Consider the following 18,678-nt stretch of genomic DNA (forward strand, 5'->3'; position numbering starts at 1 on the left):
TTACAAATACACATAACAAGTTAAAAACAAAATACCTAAAGGTCAAAATGTCACCACACCAGATAAAAATGCAGACAGCAAATAAACTGGTTTAGCCATATGGTACATTTATACAAAGTCAAAAAACAAGAACTTCAAAATTGTTTTTTAGACAAGCAAGGTTACCAGTTTCCTTGACATGGGCTCATACTTTTAATTACCTGGCAGAGTGTGATCAAAACTAGTCTGTCACTAAGCAGCGTGACAAAGTACTCAACAAGACAACAATTATGTTATAGCAATGCAATAAGTAGTACATTTAAAGCTGCACTGTAAACAAATAGCTGGTAAACATTACCTTCATAAACTATTGGTGAATTATATTTTATTGTAAAACATCTTAATATTTTGAATAACTCAACATCTCTGAATGGCAAAAAAGTGCCACTCAGTAATGTTTTTTCACACGTACGTTTTTCTGCCTCCTGCAGGGAACGGATTGCCTCTCCACATTTGTCACTAGTGAGCAATGTCTGTCCATGGTAACAGTATGCCTAAGTGGAAAAAAAATACAGTCAATCAAAATCACTTTACACAAGTAACCACAAGTAAAGCTACATAATTCTTGGTTTGCTTTGACAAACAGGTTCTTAATAAAACAATTCAACTACACAAAACACATGAAGCAAAACTGACTGTAATAAGTAGTGGCATCAGGAAGTAAACGTGGACAGCCTAAGCAGGCACCAAGCTAGCTGGTATCTTATTGATCTTAGTTGCTGGCTCCACTTATTGTCTTGTATTGGCTGCCCTATCAAAAACAAACCGTGAAAACAAGGCTTTTTTAGGTTGCAGCACAAATCACACCTTTCAACACATTCCTACCAAATTGATTATTGTATCTTATGTGGATAAAGATCAATCAGTGATACAATTCACAAAATATTAAGCATCTAACAACATATTATATGTGTAAATAAGTGTACTCTGTTCGGTAACTGGAAATGTTTTTCAGCTACATTTTAACATATCACAAACTACAGTCGAATATATTTTTATATATGGAAATATTAGTTACCCAGTAGACCTCTGTTCATAGCATGTAGTGATGTAGATTCACATGCTTTGCATACGTCCGCCATCTAGTGTTGAGCTTTGTTTTTGTTTGAAGAATCTTTTTCGAGTTGCAAGATCAAGTGACTCCTCTCGGTGATACTGCCCATGAGCATCGAGTCCTTTGTTAGATTGTTTTCCCGCAGGCGGGTGAGATAAAGTGTGTCTATAAATAATATATATATATATATATATATATATATATATATATATATATTGAAAATGTCACTTACCCAGTGTACATCTGTTCGTGGCATCAGTCGCAGTAGATTCGCATGTTCTGCAATAGCTCGCCATCTGGTGTTGGGCCGGAGTGTTACAAGTTGTTTTTCTTCGAAGAAGTCTTTCGAGTCACGGGACCGAGTGACTCCTCCTTTTGTCTCCATTGCGCATGGGCGTCGACTCCATCTTCGATTGTTTTTCCCCGCAGAGGGTGAGGTAGGAGTTGAATTGTAGTAATAGTGCCCATGCAATGGAGTGACTAAGTATGCACCTATTTAAGGTTGAGATGACACATATATAAATAATTGAAGGTAACTTCCAAACTGCTACAGGCTCCCGGGGAGGCAGGTGGGCACATGCGAATCTACTGCGACTGATGCCACGAACAGATGTACACTGGGTAAGTGACATTTTCAGTTCGATGGCATCTGTCGCTGTAGATACGCATGTTCTGCATAGACTAGTAAGCAGTTATTTCCCCAAAAGCGGTGGATCAGCCTGTAGGAGTGGAAGTAGTCTGAAATAATGTTCTTAATACAGCTTGACCTACTGTGGCTTGTTGTGCGGATAACACGTCTACACAGTAGTGCTTGGTGAATGTGTGAGGCGTAGACCATGTGGCTGCCTTACATATTTCTTGCATTGGGGTGTTTCCTAGAAAGGCCATGGTAGCACCTTTCTTTCTGGTTGAGTGTGCCCTTGGTGTAATGGGCAGCTGTCGTATAGCTTTAAGGTAGCAGATTTGGATGCATTTAACTATCCATCTGGCTATACCTTGTTTTGAAATTGGGTTTCCTGCATGAGGTTTTTGAAATGCAATAAAGAGTTGTTTAGTCTTTCTGATGTTTTTTGTTCTGTCAATGTAATACATCAATGCTCTTTTGACATCTAATGTATGTAGTGCCCTTTCAGCTACGGTATCTGGCTGTGGAAAGAACACTGGAAGTTCCACTGTTTGATTTAGATGGAACGGTGAAATAACCTTTGGCAAAAATTTAGGATTGGTCCTTAGGACGACTTTATTTTTGTGTAGTTGTATAAAAGGTTCCTGTATTGTAAACGCCTGAATCTCGCTTACTCTTCTTAGGGAAGTAATGGCGATGAGAAATGCCACCTTCCAGGTTAGGAACTGTATGTCGCAGGAGTGCATGGGTTCAAAAGGTGGACCCATAAGTCTAGTTAGGACAACATTTAGGTTCCATGAAGGAACAGGTAGTGTTCTTGGTGGTATAATTCTCCTAAGGCCCTCCATGAATGCTTTAATGACTGGTATCTTATATAGGGAAGTTGAATAGGTAGTCTGCAGGTATGCAGATATTGCTGCAAGGTGTATTTTAATGGAAGAGAAAGCTAGGTTAGATTTTTGTAAGTGAAGCAAGTAACCCACTACATGTTCTGGAGTTGTGTGTAATGGTTGTATTTGATTAATATGGCAGTAGCAAACAAACCTCTTCCATTTACTTGCATAACAGTGCCTGGTGGATGGCCTTCTGGCTTGTTTTATGACTTCCATACATTCTTGGGTAAGTTGTAAGTGCCCGAATTCTAGGATTTCAGGAGCCAGATTGCTAGATTCAGCGATGCTGGATCTGGGTGTCTGATCTTTTGGTTGTGCTGTGTCAACAGATCTGGCCTGTTGGGCAATTTGATGCAGGGTACCACTGATAGGTCTAGCAGCGTTGTGTACCAGGGTTGCCTTGCCCAAGTTGGTGCTATCAATATGAGTTTGAGTTTGCTTTGACTGAGTTTGTTTACCAGGTAAGGAAGGAGAGGGAGAGGAGGAAAAGCGTAAGCAAATATCCCTGACCAGTTCATCCATAGGGCATTGCCTTGGGATTGTTTGTGTGGGTATCTGGATGCGAAGTTTTGGCATTTTGCGTTCTCCCTTGTCGCAAACAAGTCTATCTGAGGTGTTCCCCAGAGTTTGAAATAAGTGTTCAGAATTTGGGGGTGAATTTCCCATTCGTGGACCTGTTGATGATCTCGAGAGAGATTGTCTGCGAGTTGATTTTGGATCCCTGGTATAAACTGTGCTATTAGGCGAATTTGGTTGTGAATTGCCCAATGCCAATTTTTTTGTGCTAGCAGGCTTAACTGCGTGGAGTGCGTCCCCCCCTGCTTGTTTAGATAATACATTGTTGTCATGTTGTCTGTTTTGACGAGAATGTATTTGTGAACTATTATTGGTTGGAAAGCTTTTAGTGCTTGAAAAACTGCTAGAAGTTCTAGGTGATTGATATGCAGTTTTGTTTGATGTACGTTCCATTGTCCTTGTATGCTGTGTTGATCGAGGTGTGCTCCCCACCCTGTCATGGAAGCATCTGTTGTTATTACGTATTGTGGCACTGGGTCTTGGAAAGGCCGCCCCTTGTTTAAATTTATGTTGTTCCACCACAGAAGCGAGAGGTAAGTTTGGCGGTCTATTAACACCAGATCTAGAAGGTGACCCTGTGCTTGAGACCACTGTGATGCTAGGCATTGTTGTAAGGGCCTCATGTGCAGTCTTGCGTTTGGGACAATGGCTATGCATGAAGACATCATGCCTAGGAGTTGTAATACCATCTTTGCCTGTATCTTTTGTGTTGGATACATGCGTTGTATGATGGTGTTGAAATTTAGAATTCTTTGTGGACTTGGAGTGGCTACTCCCTTTGATGTGTCTATTATGGCTCCTAGGTATTGTTGTACCTTGCGCGGCAGAATGTTGGATTTTGTAAAGTTGACGGTGAACCCGAGTTTGAAGAGGGTTTGTATGATCTGATTTGTGTGATTTGAGCACTGTATGAACGAATGGGCCTTGATTAGCCAGTCGTCCAAATATGGGAACACATGTATTTGCTGCCTTCTTATGTGTGCAGTGACTACCGCTAGACATTTGGTAAAGACTCTTGGTGCGGTTGTTAATCCGAAAGGCAGTACCTTGAATTGGTAATGTATTCCTTTGAATACAAACCTTAGGTATTTCCTGTGCGATGGGTGTATTGGTATATGGAAATAAGCATCCTTGAGGTCTAAAGTTGCCATGTAGTCGTGTAGTTTTAGCAATGGCAATACTTCTTGTAGTGTGACCATGTGGAAGTGGTCTGATTTGATGAAAGTGTTCACTACTCTGAGGTCTAGGATTGGTCTCAGTGTTTTGTCCTTCTTTGGTATCAGAAAGTACAGTGAGTAAACTCCTGTGTTTATTTGTGTGTTTGGCACTAATTTGATTGCATTCTTTTGCAATAGTGCCTGCACGTCTATCTCCAGGAGATTGGAATGGTGTGTTGTTAAATTTTGTGCTTTTGGTGGTATGTTTGGAGGGAATTGTAGAAATTCTATGCAATAACCATGTTGGATAATTGCTAGAACCCAAGTGTCTGTAGTGATTTTCTCCCATGCTTTGTAATAATGACCTATTCTTCCCCCCACTGGTGTTGTGTGGAGGGGGTGAGTGACATGTGAGTCACTGTTTAGCAGTAGGGGTTTTGGGGCTTTGAAATCTTCCTCTATTTCTAGGGAATTGCCCTCCTCTATATTGTCCCCGAAAACCTCCTCTATACTGTCCCTGGTAACTGGACGGTGTGGCTTGTGAGGTGCTGGCTTGTGTGCTTTGACCCCGAAACCCCCCTCGAAAGGGCGTTTTACGGAATGTGCTGTAATTCCCTCTGCTCTGCGGGGAGTAGAGTGCGCCCATGGCTTTGGCAGTGTCCGTATCTTTTTTGAGTTTCTCAATCGCTGTGTCCACTTCTGGACCGAACAGTTCTTTTTCATTAAAAGGCATATTGAGAACTGCTTGTTGAATCTCTGGTTTAAATCCAGACGTTCAGAGCCATGCATGCCTTCTGATAGTTACAGATGTATTAATTGTCCGTGCAGCTGTATCTGCAGCGTCCATGGAGGAGCGTATCTGGTTGTTGGAGATGGTCTGTCCCTCCTCAACCACTTGTTTTGCCCTATTTTGTAAGTCCTTGGGCAGATGTTCAATGAGATGTTGCATCTCGTCCCAGTGGGCTCTGTCATAGCGCGCAGGTAGTGCCTGGGAGTTCGCGATGCGCCACTGGTTTGCAGCTTGTGCTGCGACTCTTTTACCAGCTGCATCGAACTTGCGGCTTTCTTTATCTGGGGGTGGTGCATCTCCAGATGTGTGAGAGTTGGCCCTTTTCCTAGCTGCTCCTACAACGACAGAGTCTGGTGGCAGCTGTGTAGTGATGAAAACCGGGTCCGTAGGAGGCGGCTTATACTTTTTTTCCACCCTTGGTGTGATAGCCCTACTTTTGACCGGCTCCTTAAAGATGTCTTTTGCGTGCCGGAGCATACCAGGGAGCATAGGCAGGCTTTGGTATGAGCTGTGGGTGGAGGAGAGTGTGTTGAATAAGAAATCATCCTCGACCTGTTCTGAGTGGAGGCTTACGTTGTGAAATTGTGCTGCTCTAGCCACCACTTGAGAGTACGCGGTGCTGTCTTCTGGTGGAGATGGCTTTGTAGGGTATGCCTCCGGACTGTTATCTGACACTGGGGCGTCGTATAGGTCCCATGCGTCCTGATCTTGGTCACCCTGGCTCATGGTGGTGTGAGCTGGGGAGTGTGATGGAGTTTGTGCTGGTGAAACGTTAATCACGGGCGGAGGAGAGGGTGGTGGTGTAACTCTTTTCACCACTTTTGGTTGTGGTGTTTGTTCCTTCTGGAACTCCAACCTTCTCTTTCTCCTAATGGGGGGAAGGGTGCTTATTTTTCCTGTCCCCTGCTGAATGAAGATACGCTTTTGCGTATGGTCCACATCAGTTGCTTGTAGCTCTTCCTCAAACCTATGCTTCTGCATTTTTTTTTTTTTTTTTTTAAATCTGTTTATTAAACACATCACACGAATAACCGTACATGTCACTCGAATTAGTAAGAGAATAAACATTTTTCCCTTGTCATGTGCCTCTGCACGTACTTGTAATTCCCATACAGTACGGTTACATTTTTAATGTACTGACATACAACTTAACTTGAAACAATTTAGAACAATAGCAGTAGGCATATCTATAGTTTTACTTAAGTATATTTAATAGTATTCTAAGTGACTACGGTAACATTCAGCTATATAGGCATGAGGTATGTTAGTGCTTGTTTGCATGTTATATGGTTTGTATTGGGGCGAGGGCAGGGGTAACAGGGCATCGGCCTCTTCTGTCAATTTGTGTGTTCATGTCTGGGTGAAGTTGCGCTTATTATCCAACTGTACATTTTCGGGCTGATATGGCGAGGTTAGTTAAGGTACTACGTCAGGTGTGATATGTTTTTTTTTTTTTTTTTTTTTTTTTTTCGTGATTGCTTAGTATTTACTTACAGGCTGTTTTGTTCATGTCACGTATTTCAAGGGGGGTATTTATCATCTCTAGACTCTATTTGTACTACAAAGTGGTCCCAGTGTTCGGCACCCTCTTGTATCTGGCCTCTGAGTTGCAGCTGTTTTAGAGTGTGGGCCTCCGCTAGTGTGGAGCAGTGTAAGGCTGCAAGCCAAGCGTGATAGGGTGGGGCATTAGGGGCCTTCCAGTGTGTAGCGATCAATCGTTTGTATATTACAAACGCAAGATCTATAAACTTGTGAGTATGTTTTTCATTCTTGCCCCGGCGACGTATGCCCAGCAAGCAGGATTCTGGTGTGGGAGGAAGCGTGTTTTCTATTATATCTGCAACCGTCTCGGTGATGCGGCACCAGCCAGTATGTATTGCGCGGCATTCCCAAACCATATGGTAGAAATTTGCTGCAGGGGTTGCACATCTAGGGCATTCTGGTTTAGAGTTTGGGTATATTTTGTTGATACGGGACGGAGATAGATATGCTTGATGAATATAATTGAATTGGGTATATCTTAGTCTAACGTTACGGGATACAGTTTTAATCGTGGTAAGGGCAGCTTTCCAGGACTTCTGGTCGACTGGTGTGGGGAGGACCCCATCCCAGCGGCTTTTAACTTGGGTCAGAGCAGTACAGGTATCTGTAAGGAGTATTTTATATAATTTAGTAATGCTGCCCTTTATATTTCCTTTAGTGAGTAATGAGGTGAGTAGAGGGGATTCGTCGGGTTCATTTAGGTTGCGCCCCCAAAAGTTTTGTAGAAGTTTGTTAATGGCATTAAATGTTAAGAAGGCCCCAGGTTGCATGATACCGGCAGAAACGAGTTCTGCAAAAGGGCTTGCTTTAGAGCACGAGTACAGGTCCCCCGTGTTCAATGTCTTGGTTACCCGTATATCATGGTGCTGGGAGAGAGCTTGGACGCCTGGTACCTGAGCCAAAGGTATTGCAGGCGAGTAAGGGGGAGTTGGGGTTTTGCCCTGAACATATCTCCGCCAGCAGTATCTGGCTGTTTCTACCAGGGGATTTCTGTTAGATGGGTAAGGAGGTTTGGACATAAGTGATGTCAATATCGTTTGTGGTGCCACACAAGACATTATCGCTGTACATTCTGGGGTGGGTGGTTCGTTAAGCCATGTGGTTATCCATTGGAGTTGGGCTGCTGCATAGTATAACTCAAAGTTCGGCATGCCGAGTCCACCTTCCTCCTGTGGATATTGTGTAATGGCTAGGGCTACTCTCCGTCTGTCCCTGCCCCACAGCAAATCTGTTAGCAGGGAATGTAGTTTATGAAAGAATGAACGTGGTAGGGACAATGGGAGCGCCATGAAATAATATAAAAATCTAGGTAATATTAACATTTTAGCTATGGCCGTTCGGCCCATGGGTGATAGTGGGAGGGAGCTCCAAAATGCCATAGATCCCCGAGTTGAGCGTAGCAGCCTATCGAAATTGCCCTCGCGTAGGTCTGTCATGGAGTGGTAGACCTGAATCCCCAGATATTTAAAGGTCTGGTATGCCCATGTCAGTTGGTGTAGTGGTAATAACGTTTGCTTCTCAGTGGGTATACGGGTAAGCGGGAAAATACATGATTTCGCCCAATTAACGCATAGGCCAGAGGATAAAGCAAAGTTATCCAGGATTTGTATAACTTCTGTGAGGGAGGAGGTATAGTTCCGCAAATATATTAAAGCATCATCCGCGTATAAGGAAATAATATGGTATATGTTGGATTCTCGGATGCCCCATCTGCTTGCCCAGCTGCGGAGTTTAATTGCCAATGGCTCCATAGCTATTGCAAATAATAAAGGGGATAGAGGGCATCCTTGTCTAGTGCCTCTTCCGATGGGGAACGCCTCTGATATCATTTGGCCCGTTTTAACGCGGGCTGTTGGTTTTGCGTATAGCGTGGCAATCCAGTTGATGAAACCGGTTTGAAAGCCGAACGCCTTCAGTGTGCGGAAGAGATATTCCCATCCGAGCGTGTCGAACGCCTTCTCTATGTCCAATGCCACAGCCACTGCCTCAGTTTCTGTGGCATTGTGTAATATACGTATTAGGCGTCTTATGTTTAGAAAAGTGTTCCTCCCTGGTACAAATCCAGATTGATCATGATGGATTAAGTCTGATAAATAAGGGAGTAGCCTATTTGCTAGGATTTTCCCCAGGAGTTTACAGTCAGTATTTAACAGGGAGAGTGGTCTATAGGATTTGACATCAAGTGGGTCGCGTCCTGGTTTTGGTAGCACCACTATCAATGCTTCGCGCATGGAATCTGGCAACTGCTTTCTATTTCGTGCCTCATTAAATACCTCGATCAAAGGCTGTAGGAGATGAGCGGATAATGAGCTATAATATTCCATTGGTAGTCCGTCTGAGCCAGGGGTTTTACCACGTGCCATTTGAGAGAGAGCTGTGCGTAGTTCTTCGCTAGTGATGGGACCATCCAATGTGGCAGCGCTATCAATGATATTCCTATTTTGGGGAATCAATGAGAGGAGTTCAGAAAGTTGTTGTTCATTTGGAGGGTTAGTGGGCAGATATAGGGAGCAATAATATGTATGAAAGGACTTATTGATTCCGGCTTGAGTGTTAATCACTTCCCCTGTGTGTGTTCTTATCGCGCCTATAGGTGAGGACTGTAATGGTTGTCGGACCAACCATGCTAGTAGTTTGCCCGATCTGTCACCTTCAGCATGCTGCCGGGCTTTAAAATGTCTATAGTCATGTCTGCTGAGTCTGGCATCAGCTTCTTTGTAGTCAGATTTTAGCGAGTTTAGTGTTTCAAGCGAGGTCACGCTAGTGGTGGCTTCGGTCTCTACCTTGCGCATTTTAGATTCTATCTCTAGTAGTTCCCTGTTAAGCATTCTTTTGACCCCTAATGAGGCTGCAAGGCAGTGGCCGCGTATAACCACTTTATGAGCGTCCCATTCCGTGGCGCGCGCTGTTGCTGTGTTTTTATTTAATGCAAAATAATCCGATAGGCATTTAGCTAGTTCAGCATGATAAGGAGGATCTATGAGGGCATCTGGTTGTAAACGCCATGTGGGAATGCACGTATGTGTGCGACCCATTCTCAGGGTAGCTTGAAGCGGATTATGATCAGATATTGTGCGAGCCAGGTAGCCTGATGTGATTATCTTTGGAATGATGTCTTTTGATGCGAATATCATATCTATTCTAGTGCATAATTTATGCACTGGGGAGTAGAAAGAGTATTCGCGGTGTGTGGGGTGGCCAGTTCTCCAAATTTCACTTAGCCTATTATTGGAGGCCCACTCAGCAAGTTCGAGTGAAGCACGTTTAGCTAGGGTATTATCCAATGGAGGGGTAGAGCGGTCTCTGTGAATGTCTAATACGCAATTAAAGTCACCGCCCCAAATGGTATCCATCTCCGGATCATTGAGTTTACTACTGTTAAGTGTCCGTAGAAATTCCCATTGATTTGAATTGGGAGTATATATTGATGCTAATGCCATGGGATCCCCATCTAGGGCACCCTCCAAAAGGACATATCGGCCACCTGGGTCACATTGTACGCGGGACGTAACATAGGGGACCCCAGGGGCTATCCAAATCGCCACTCCCCTAGCATATGTTGAAAAGGTGGTGCCATATAATTGTCCTTTCCATTTAACTTTTGTATACTCCAAAGAGGGCTTAGCCAGATGTGTCTCTTGTAACATGGCGAAATGTATTTGATGTCTCCTAAGGTATGCGTGTATCTGTTGCCGCTTACGCGGAGATGCCATGCCCCTTATATTCCATGTGAGTATTTTATACTGCGGGTTATACTGTTGTCTTTGGGTTGCCATGGATCATTTGTACTTGTGTGTATAGACTTTGTGAGTTTGGTGGGCCGGCATTTTTTGCATCTATAGTGTATGTCACGCCCATTGCGCCTAGCCAATTTATACTGCGGATACCTAGTGTGTGCTTGTTATTAGCAAACAAATAACATATACTTCGAATACTATAAGCTAAAATATGCCTCTCTGTTGTGACTCTGCTGATTAAAACAATAACATTAACTATAACTAACAATAACGGTGGTTGCGGCAAGGGTTTTAACAATACAATACTTGCCAACCAGGTGGAACGGTCCATATGGTGCGGGGGTGTTTCAAATAAGTAAGTTCAAGTCAATGCTGGTCCGACCCGTTATGTTCTTGTTGAAGTGGCTGCTTTCTGGGGCCAACCGTGAGTCTGTTGCTGCAGTCAAGGGTAGCGACGAAGCAGAGGCGGGGTCAGTGTGCAGCAGTAAATTTTAGCGGGCGATTAGTGGCTTCTTCTGTAGGATATCATGTACCGTTGTGTCCGAGACTGGTATACATTAGCAGATGTAGTCCGCTGTTCGTGGAGTAAGATTGGGGAAACAAGTAGAATCTGTAGAGTCAGAAAATACCCCAAGCTCGGATTCTAATCCCGATTGCGTCGATACGGACCCCGGGGATGCATTGGCGAAGAGGGAAGTGGTTTGCAGTAGTAGAGCGTTCCACGCGAGACTGTTCAGGAGTAGGTTTAGTGTCTGGTTGCCTGCGGGGTTTGCGTTTGACACTAGAAGGGTGATTTTTGTCTTTGGGGTTTCTTGTATTTAACGGGTCAGCGAGTCCCTTTGCGTGAAGCCAAGTCCATGCATCTTCTGGTGAGGTAAAAAAAAGAGTGCGGGTATCATCCTGTATACGAAGTTTGGCCGGGAACAGCAGAGCGTATTTGATGTTGTGGTCTCTTAGTCGCTCTTTGACCCGAAAAAATGAGTTACGCTTTTTCTGTACCTCTGCTGTAAAGTCCGGATAGGCCGATATGTCTGCTCCTTCGAAGCGCATTGGGCCTGTTTTACGAAACAGTTGCAATATGAGGTCCCTATCACGGTAATTGAGGAGTCTTGTTATTAATGGACGGGGCTGAGAGCCAGGTGGCGGGGGGTTTCCGGGAACCCTGTGGGCGCGTTCTATTGAGAAGAACTTCGGGACATCGTCCTTCAGTACTGTTTCTATTAGCCATTGTTCAATGAACAGTTCTGCACATGGATCCTCAACACGCTCAGGAAACCCCACGAAGCGGATATTGTTACGTCTTGACCTTCCTTCTGCGTCCTCGGCTTTGCGCCTCAGTTCCCCCAGTTCAGCTGTTACAGCCCCCATTTGCGATTGGAGTTTGGTTATCGCTGGTGAGAGGAGTGATGTGTCTTTTTCCAATCCTGCGACCTTTTAAGCTAACGCATGTTGGTCTACACGCAATATGTTAACATCTTCGATTACCGAGCCTATTTTTGCTTCCAGGGTAATTTTGGTGTCTAGTATAGCTTGTAAAATCTTTTCAAATTGCGTTGTGTGTGTTTGGAGTGTTATTTCCATCTTTTGTAGCGCTTGTTGTGTGGCCGAGGTCTCCGCAGTTGGTGGAGGGGCACCAGCATCCATATTCCCAGAAGGTGCGCGCGGGGCCTTTGGTTTGCCCATTGATTATTTACGTGGCGGTATTGCTGTTAGCAATTGTCTTTTAAGTGACTTCGATAGGTTAGGAATGCAAAGGTTTGTTCCTTTAAAGTGGAAATCTTGCTACGTGTCAGGTAGATAAGTTACTCCTCATTCGGATGTTGGAGCACCGTGTCCGTTACGATTGCGCGTTGTTGCAGAGAAGTAGGGCCCTTAACTTGGGATCAAACAGCGCTGTTTGGAGTAGTGAGGGCTAGACAGTAGTACTTTGCCTGCGTGATGTACACACTTTATAATAAAGAGCCTCAGGCCTGTCTGGTTAGAGCGCTGCGGGGAACGCTGCGGCTGGATATAATGTTGTGCCCTGTTGCGTGTTTTATTGCTGGAGGGGTCCCTTTTTATTATTGTGCTGCTACATGAAGGCTGGGACTAGTAGGGCACAGTTTTCTTTGGTGGTCCTGACTTTTCTTTCTCTTTTTTTTTTTTTTTTTGTATTATTTTATGTTTCCCCAGTTGTCTTTGCTCCTTATTTCTTAGCTATTTGTTGGTCCAGGTTTGGTCCAGGGAACGCCTACACAGTGTCACAGGGTGTTTTCAGCCTGCCGCCCTGGGTGTAGTGTCACGAGTCAAGGTCACACCCTTTTCCCTGGGGATCACAGTTTAGGCTCGCGTGGCAGCCTCGAGAGTCCAAGGTGGCCGATTGTCCCAACGGCAATAATTATTCGGGGCGAGTGGAGCGAGCTGGCTCCCCCCGGGAGCGCAGCTCGCATCAGATTATTCACGGCCCACGGAGAGGGCCGCCGCTCCAGACACGCGGCCCCGGATCAGGGGTGCAGGCACCAACTCACCGCTGCCGGAGCCCACCCCCCTCCTCGGGAAGCCGGGTCAAATCTCAGGGCGCCGGGAACCCGTCCGCGGCTCCCGGCGCGGTCGCTATGATGCAGGAGGCGTCACGGCTCGACGGCTCCAGCGAGCGAGGCCCAAGCTCCGCTGAACTCGTCGGCCGCTCCCAGGACCGCAGCCAACTTCTTGGCTCCCGGAGCACCCCGGTCGGGTTTAAGTGAGGCAGTGACGACGCCCCAGAAAGAGCATGCGGCGTCTCGCACGGTCGATGGTGCGGGCGCCTGTTGTAGGATGATAGACACGGGCCGGGATCGGAGCTACAGATTATGCGACCATCCCGGTCGCCATTTTGGCCACGCCCCCCAAAAACCTATGCTTCTGCATTTGGGAGGTTAGCGAGTGCTCTTCTGTATAAGAGCCTGAAGCTGGGTCGCTTGCAGTTTGTTTTGGCATCGAAACTTTGTCTGCGTGTTTTTTCGGCTCCGAGGTGACTTTTTTCCTTTTCGGGGCCGAAACCTCTCGGCGTCGATCTGTTTCGGTGCCGCTGTCTCGGCGTCGAGCCGTGTCCACACCGGCATCTCGGTGTCGAGGCTTGTCTCCAGCACTTTCTCGGTCCCGAGAAGGCTGCGTGCCGGTGTCTCGACCGGAGTCGGACGATCTCGGCACTGTTTGGGCCTTTTTCGGTGCCGACGGTCGGTCACCGAATTTATGGGTCGAGCCATGGCCTGGTGGCAGTGGCGTCCCCTGGGCCTTGTAAATGTTCCTCTGAGTGGATTTCGACGTCTTACTCACGGTTTGTGTATCGTCGAATCCTTCGGAGTCTGAGTCTTGGATCGAGAAGGTACCTTCCTCTTCCTGTTCCTCGAACTCCCGTTGGGCTGTCGGTGCGGACGCCATCTGAAGCCTTCTGGCTCGACGGTCTCGGAGTGTTTTTCGGGACCGGAACGCACGACAGGCCTCGCAGGTGTCTTCGCTGTGCTCAGGTGACAGGCACAGGTTGCAGACCAAGTGTTGGTCTGTGTAGGGGTATTTATTGTGGCATTTGGGGCAGAAACGGAACGGGGTCCGTTCCATCGGCGTTCTTCAGCACGCGGTCGGGCCGACCAGGCCCCGACGGAGGATCGAAAAACTACCCCGAAGGGCACCGGAGCTCTTCGATCTTCGATGCGGTGTGGAATCTAAGTACACCGATCCCGAACGCAACAATACCGACGAAAATCTTCCGAAATTAGCTAATTTTCCGTTCCGAAACTCGGAGCGACAGGAACACGTCCGAACCCGATGGCGGAAAAAAAACAATCGAAGATGGAGTCGACGCCCATGCGCAATGGAGACAAAAGGAGGAGTCACTCGGTCCCGTGACTCGAAAGACTTCTTCGAAGAAAAACAACTTGTAACACTCCGGCCCAACACCAGATGGCGAGCTATTGCAGAACATGCGTATCTACAGCGACAGATGCCATCGAACATATATATATATATATATATATATATATATATATATATATATATATATATATATATATGGAAATGTCACTTACCCAGTGTACATCTGTTCGTGGCATGTTGCCCTGCAGATTCACATGCTGTGCATTATCCTGCCATCTAGTGTTGGGCTCAGAGTGTTACAAGTTGTTTTTCTTCGAAGAAGTCTTTTCGAGTCACAGGACCGAGTGGCTCCTCCCTTTCGGCAAAAACACAACTGGGAGTACAGGGTTCTTGTAACGGGGGCGAATCACTAGTATATCAATTATAACACTAGGCCCCTCGTAATCCTCAACTAGAGGCGAGACGTGTGGATTGTGGTATATGGTCTGGGAGGGGAATTTCCTTTACGGACTAGGTGGTCTCACACACTCTATGGTGTCATGCTTCATCATATGACCACCTAGCCCCACCCAGGTAGGACAGTGCCACCTGGGCGGACTCAACCTCACTGTTAAAAGAACAGGAGGGAGTGCGTAAATAATTTCTGGTTCTGGAAAAGGGATCCAGCTAGACTAAGAAATAAAAACACCTAAAAAGATACCTATGTGAGTTTTTTTAATGGAAGGTTCTGTTTGGTGTGATTAAAAAGAAGACTGGGACACCAATGTGAGAGCAATGACTCACTGGGTCACCAATCTAAAAGGAAGACGCCAACATGTTTCTCCCCTCAAAAAAAGAGCCTAGGAAGGTCTTGGGGCATTCATCAGGGCGAAGGATCCCTGCTATTCATGCTCAATGAGTGCTAAATCATGAAATAACAATAGTGTAGGAAATAGTAAGTGGGTGATACCCGAGTGGGCGGCGGGGCCTACCTTGCCAAGGAAATACCTGGGGAGGACCCTATCACAGGAGGCTACTGGTCTCCGGTGTCCAGGAGAGGGAGCGTCCCCTTATAGTCAGACTTGCATCAAAAGCGGGCGCTCTCTATGCGCCTAGATTGACCTCTCTCAGGACCGCTTGAATCCTCCCTTTCGGCTCCATTGTGCATGGGCGTCAACTCCATCTTAGATTGTTTTCCCCGCAAAGGGTGAGGTAGGAGTTGGTAAAGTAAGGATACTAGAGGTGCCCATGCAATGGAGTAGAAATGTATGTACATATTGTGTATCAAAGGAATGTTTATTTACATATTTACAATTTACATGCAACTAAAACGGCTACAGGCTCCTGGGGAGGTGAGAGGGCGCATGTGAATCTGCAGCAAAACATGCCACGAACAGATGTACACTGGGTAAGTGACATTTTCCGTTAGATGGCATGTGTAGCTGCAGATACACATGCTGTGCATAGACTACAAAGCAGTAATCTCCCCAAAAGCGGTGGTCAGCGTGTAGGAGTTGAAGTTGTCTGAAATAATGTTCTCAGTACAGCCTGTCCTACTGTAGCTTGTTGTGTTACTAACACATCTACACAGTAATGCTTAGTGAATGTATGGGGCGTAGACCAGGTGGCTGCCTTACAAATCTCTGTCATATGTATATTTCCAAGAAAAGCCATTGTGGCGCCTTTTTTCCTAGTGGAATGTGCCCTTGGAGTACTGGGTAATTCTCTCTTAGCTTTAAGGTAACAGGTCTGAAAACATTTGACTATCCATCTGGCAATGCCTTGTTTGGGTATAGGGTTACCTGCGTGAGGTTTTTGGAAAGCTACGAATAATTGTTTTGTTTTTTTAAATTGTTTTGTTCTGTCAGTGTAATACATTAGCGCTCTTTTAATTGTCTAATGTATGCAGTGCCCTTTCTGCTATTGATTCTGGTTGTGGAAAGAAGACTGGGAGTTCCACAGTTTGGTTTAGATGAAACGGTGATATGACTTTTGGTAAAAACTTTGGATTTGTACGGAGACCCACTTTAGGTTTATGTATCTGTATAACTCGGATAGTTAATGCCTGTATTTCGCTAACTCTTCGTAGAGAAGTGATGGCTATTAGAAAGGCTACTTTCCAAGTCAAGAATTGGATTTGACAAGAATGCATGGGTTCAAATGGTGGACCCATGAGTCGTGTTAGTACAATATTAAGATTCCACGAAGGTACTGGTGGTGTTCTTGGGGGGTATGATTCTTTTTAGTCCCTCCATAAAGGCTTTGATAACTGATTCTAAAAAGCGATTTTGTAGGTGTAATCTGCAAATAAGCAGATATTGCAGTGAGATGGATTTTAATGGAAGAAAAAGCAAGATTTGCTTTTTGTAAGTGTAGTAAATAACTTACAATGCTTTGTATGGAGGCGTTTAGCGGCGTAATTTGATTAGCCTGGCAGTAGAAAATAAACCTTTTCCATTTATTAGCCTAACAATGCCTTGTTGGGGGTTTTCTTGCTTGTTTAATGACCTCCATACACTCTTTTGGAGAGGTTTAGATATCCGAATTCTAAGATTTCAGGAGCCAGATTGCTAGGTTGAGCGATGCTGGATTCGGGTGTCTGATCGGTTGTTTCTGTTGTGTTAACAGATCTGGTCTGTTTGGTAGTTTGATGTGTGGTACTACCGAGAAGTCCAACAGTGTGGTGTACCACGGTTGGCGAGCCCACGTTGGCGCTATGAGTATTAGTTTGAGATTGTATTGACTCAGTTTGTTGACCAGAAAAGGAATGAGCGGGAGAGGGGGAAAAGTGTAAGCAAATATCCCTGACCAGCCGATCCATAGAGCATTGCCCTTGGACTGAGGGTGTGGATATCTGGACGCGAAGTTTTGGCATTTTTCGTTTTCAGATCTATGTTTGGTGTCCCCCAGTGGTAGAAGTGATCTTTTAGAATTTGGGGATGTATTTCCCATTCGTGAGATTTGTGGTGATCTCGACTGAGATTGTTGGCTAGCTGATTGTGAATGCCTGGTATATACTGTATCAGGCGAATGTTGTTGTGAACTGCCCAGTGCCAAATTTTGTGCACTAGGATACACAGTTGTGACGAGTGCGTCCCCCCTTGTTTGTTTAAATAATACATTGTTGTCGTATTGTCTGTCTTGACAAGGATATGTTTGTGGGCTAGAAGGGACTGAAAGGCTTTTAGTGCTAGAAAGACTGCTAGCAGTTCTGATTTATGTGAAGTTGTTTTTGCTGATTGTCCCATTGACCTTGTATGCTGTGATTGTTGAGGTGTGCTCCCCACCCAATCATGGAGGCGTCTGTTGTGATAATGGCGTGAGGTACTGGGTCTTGAAAAGGCTGCCCTTTTTTAAAAAAATTTTACAGGGTTTCGACTGCTAGCAGTTCTGATTTATGTGAATTTGTTTTTGCTGATTGTCCCATTGACCTTGTATGCTGTGATTGTTAAGGTGTGCTCCCCACCCAATCATGGAGGCGTCTGTTGTGATAATGGCGTGAGGTACTGGGTCTTGAAAAGGCTGCCCTTTTTTTAAATTTACAGGGTTCCACCATTGAAACGAAGAGTGTTTGGCGGTCTATCAACACTAGATCTTGGAGTTGACCCTGTGCCTGCGTCCATTGTTTTGCTAGGCACTGTTGTAAGGGGCGCATGTGTAGTCTTGCGTTTGGGACAATAGCTATGCATGAGGACATCATGCCTAGTAGTTTCATCACAAACCTGACCGTGTATTGTTGGTTTGATTGCATGCTTCATTTTATATTTTGAAACGACTGGACTCTTTGTGGACTTGGAGTGGCAATTGCTCTTTGCGTGTTGAGTGTTGCTCCCAAGTATTGTTGTATTTGGGATGGTTGTAAATGTGATTTTTGGTAATTTATAGAAAACCCTAGTTTGTGCAGTGTATCTATTACATATTGCGTGTGATTTTGACATTGTTGTTGAGTGTTGCCTTTTATTATCCAATCGTCTAGATACGGGAATACGTGCATGTGATTTCTCCTTATATGAGCTGCTACTACGGCTAGGCAAATACTCTGGGGGCCGTTGTTATTCCGAATGGCAACACTTTGAATTGGTAATGTTTGCCTTGTATTAAAAATCTGAGGTATTTCCTGTGAGATGGATGGATGGGTATGTGAAAATACGAATCCTTTAGATCCAGTGTTGTCATGTATTCCCCGTGTTTTAGTAAAGGGACTACATCCTGTAGTGTTACCATGTGGAAATGATCTGATTAGATGAAGAGATTCAGGGGGTTATTCCAACTTTGGAGGAGGTGGTAATCCGTCCTAAAAGTGACGGTTATACCACCAGCCGTATTACAGGTTCCATAGGATATAATGGACTCGTAATACGGTTGGTGGTAAATCCGTCACTTTACCATCACTTTTGGGACAGATTACCACCTCCTCCAAAGTTGGAATAACCCCCTCAGTCTTCTGAAATCTAA

General features: G+C 45.2%; 1 protein-coding gene across 2 annotated transcripts in view; it reads right to left on the reverse strand.

Moving 5' to 3' along the window:
* Positions 1-18,678, reverse strand: part of BROX (BRO1 domain and CAAX motif containing) — a 193,596-nt gene that overhangs the window by 20,658 nt on the left and 154,260 nt on the right. For both annotated transcript variants that reach the window (XM_069233848.1, XM_069233849.1), the window contains one exon: positions 452-533. In XM_069233848.1, the coding sequence (XP_069089949.1) occupies positions 452-533 (82 nt within the window). The remainder of the gene's footprint in view (positions 1-451; positions 534-18,678) is intronic.

The sequence above is a fragment of the Pleurodeles waltl genome, chromosome 5, assembly GCF_031143425.1.
Source record: "Pleurodeles waltl isolate 20211129_DDA chromosome 5, aPleWal1.hap1.20221129, whole genome shotgun sequence".
Taxonomy (NCBI): domain Eukaryota; kingdom Metazoa; phylum Chordata; class Amphibia; order Caudata; family Salamandridae; genus Pleurodeles; species Pleurodeles waltl.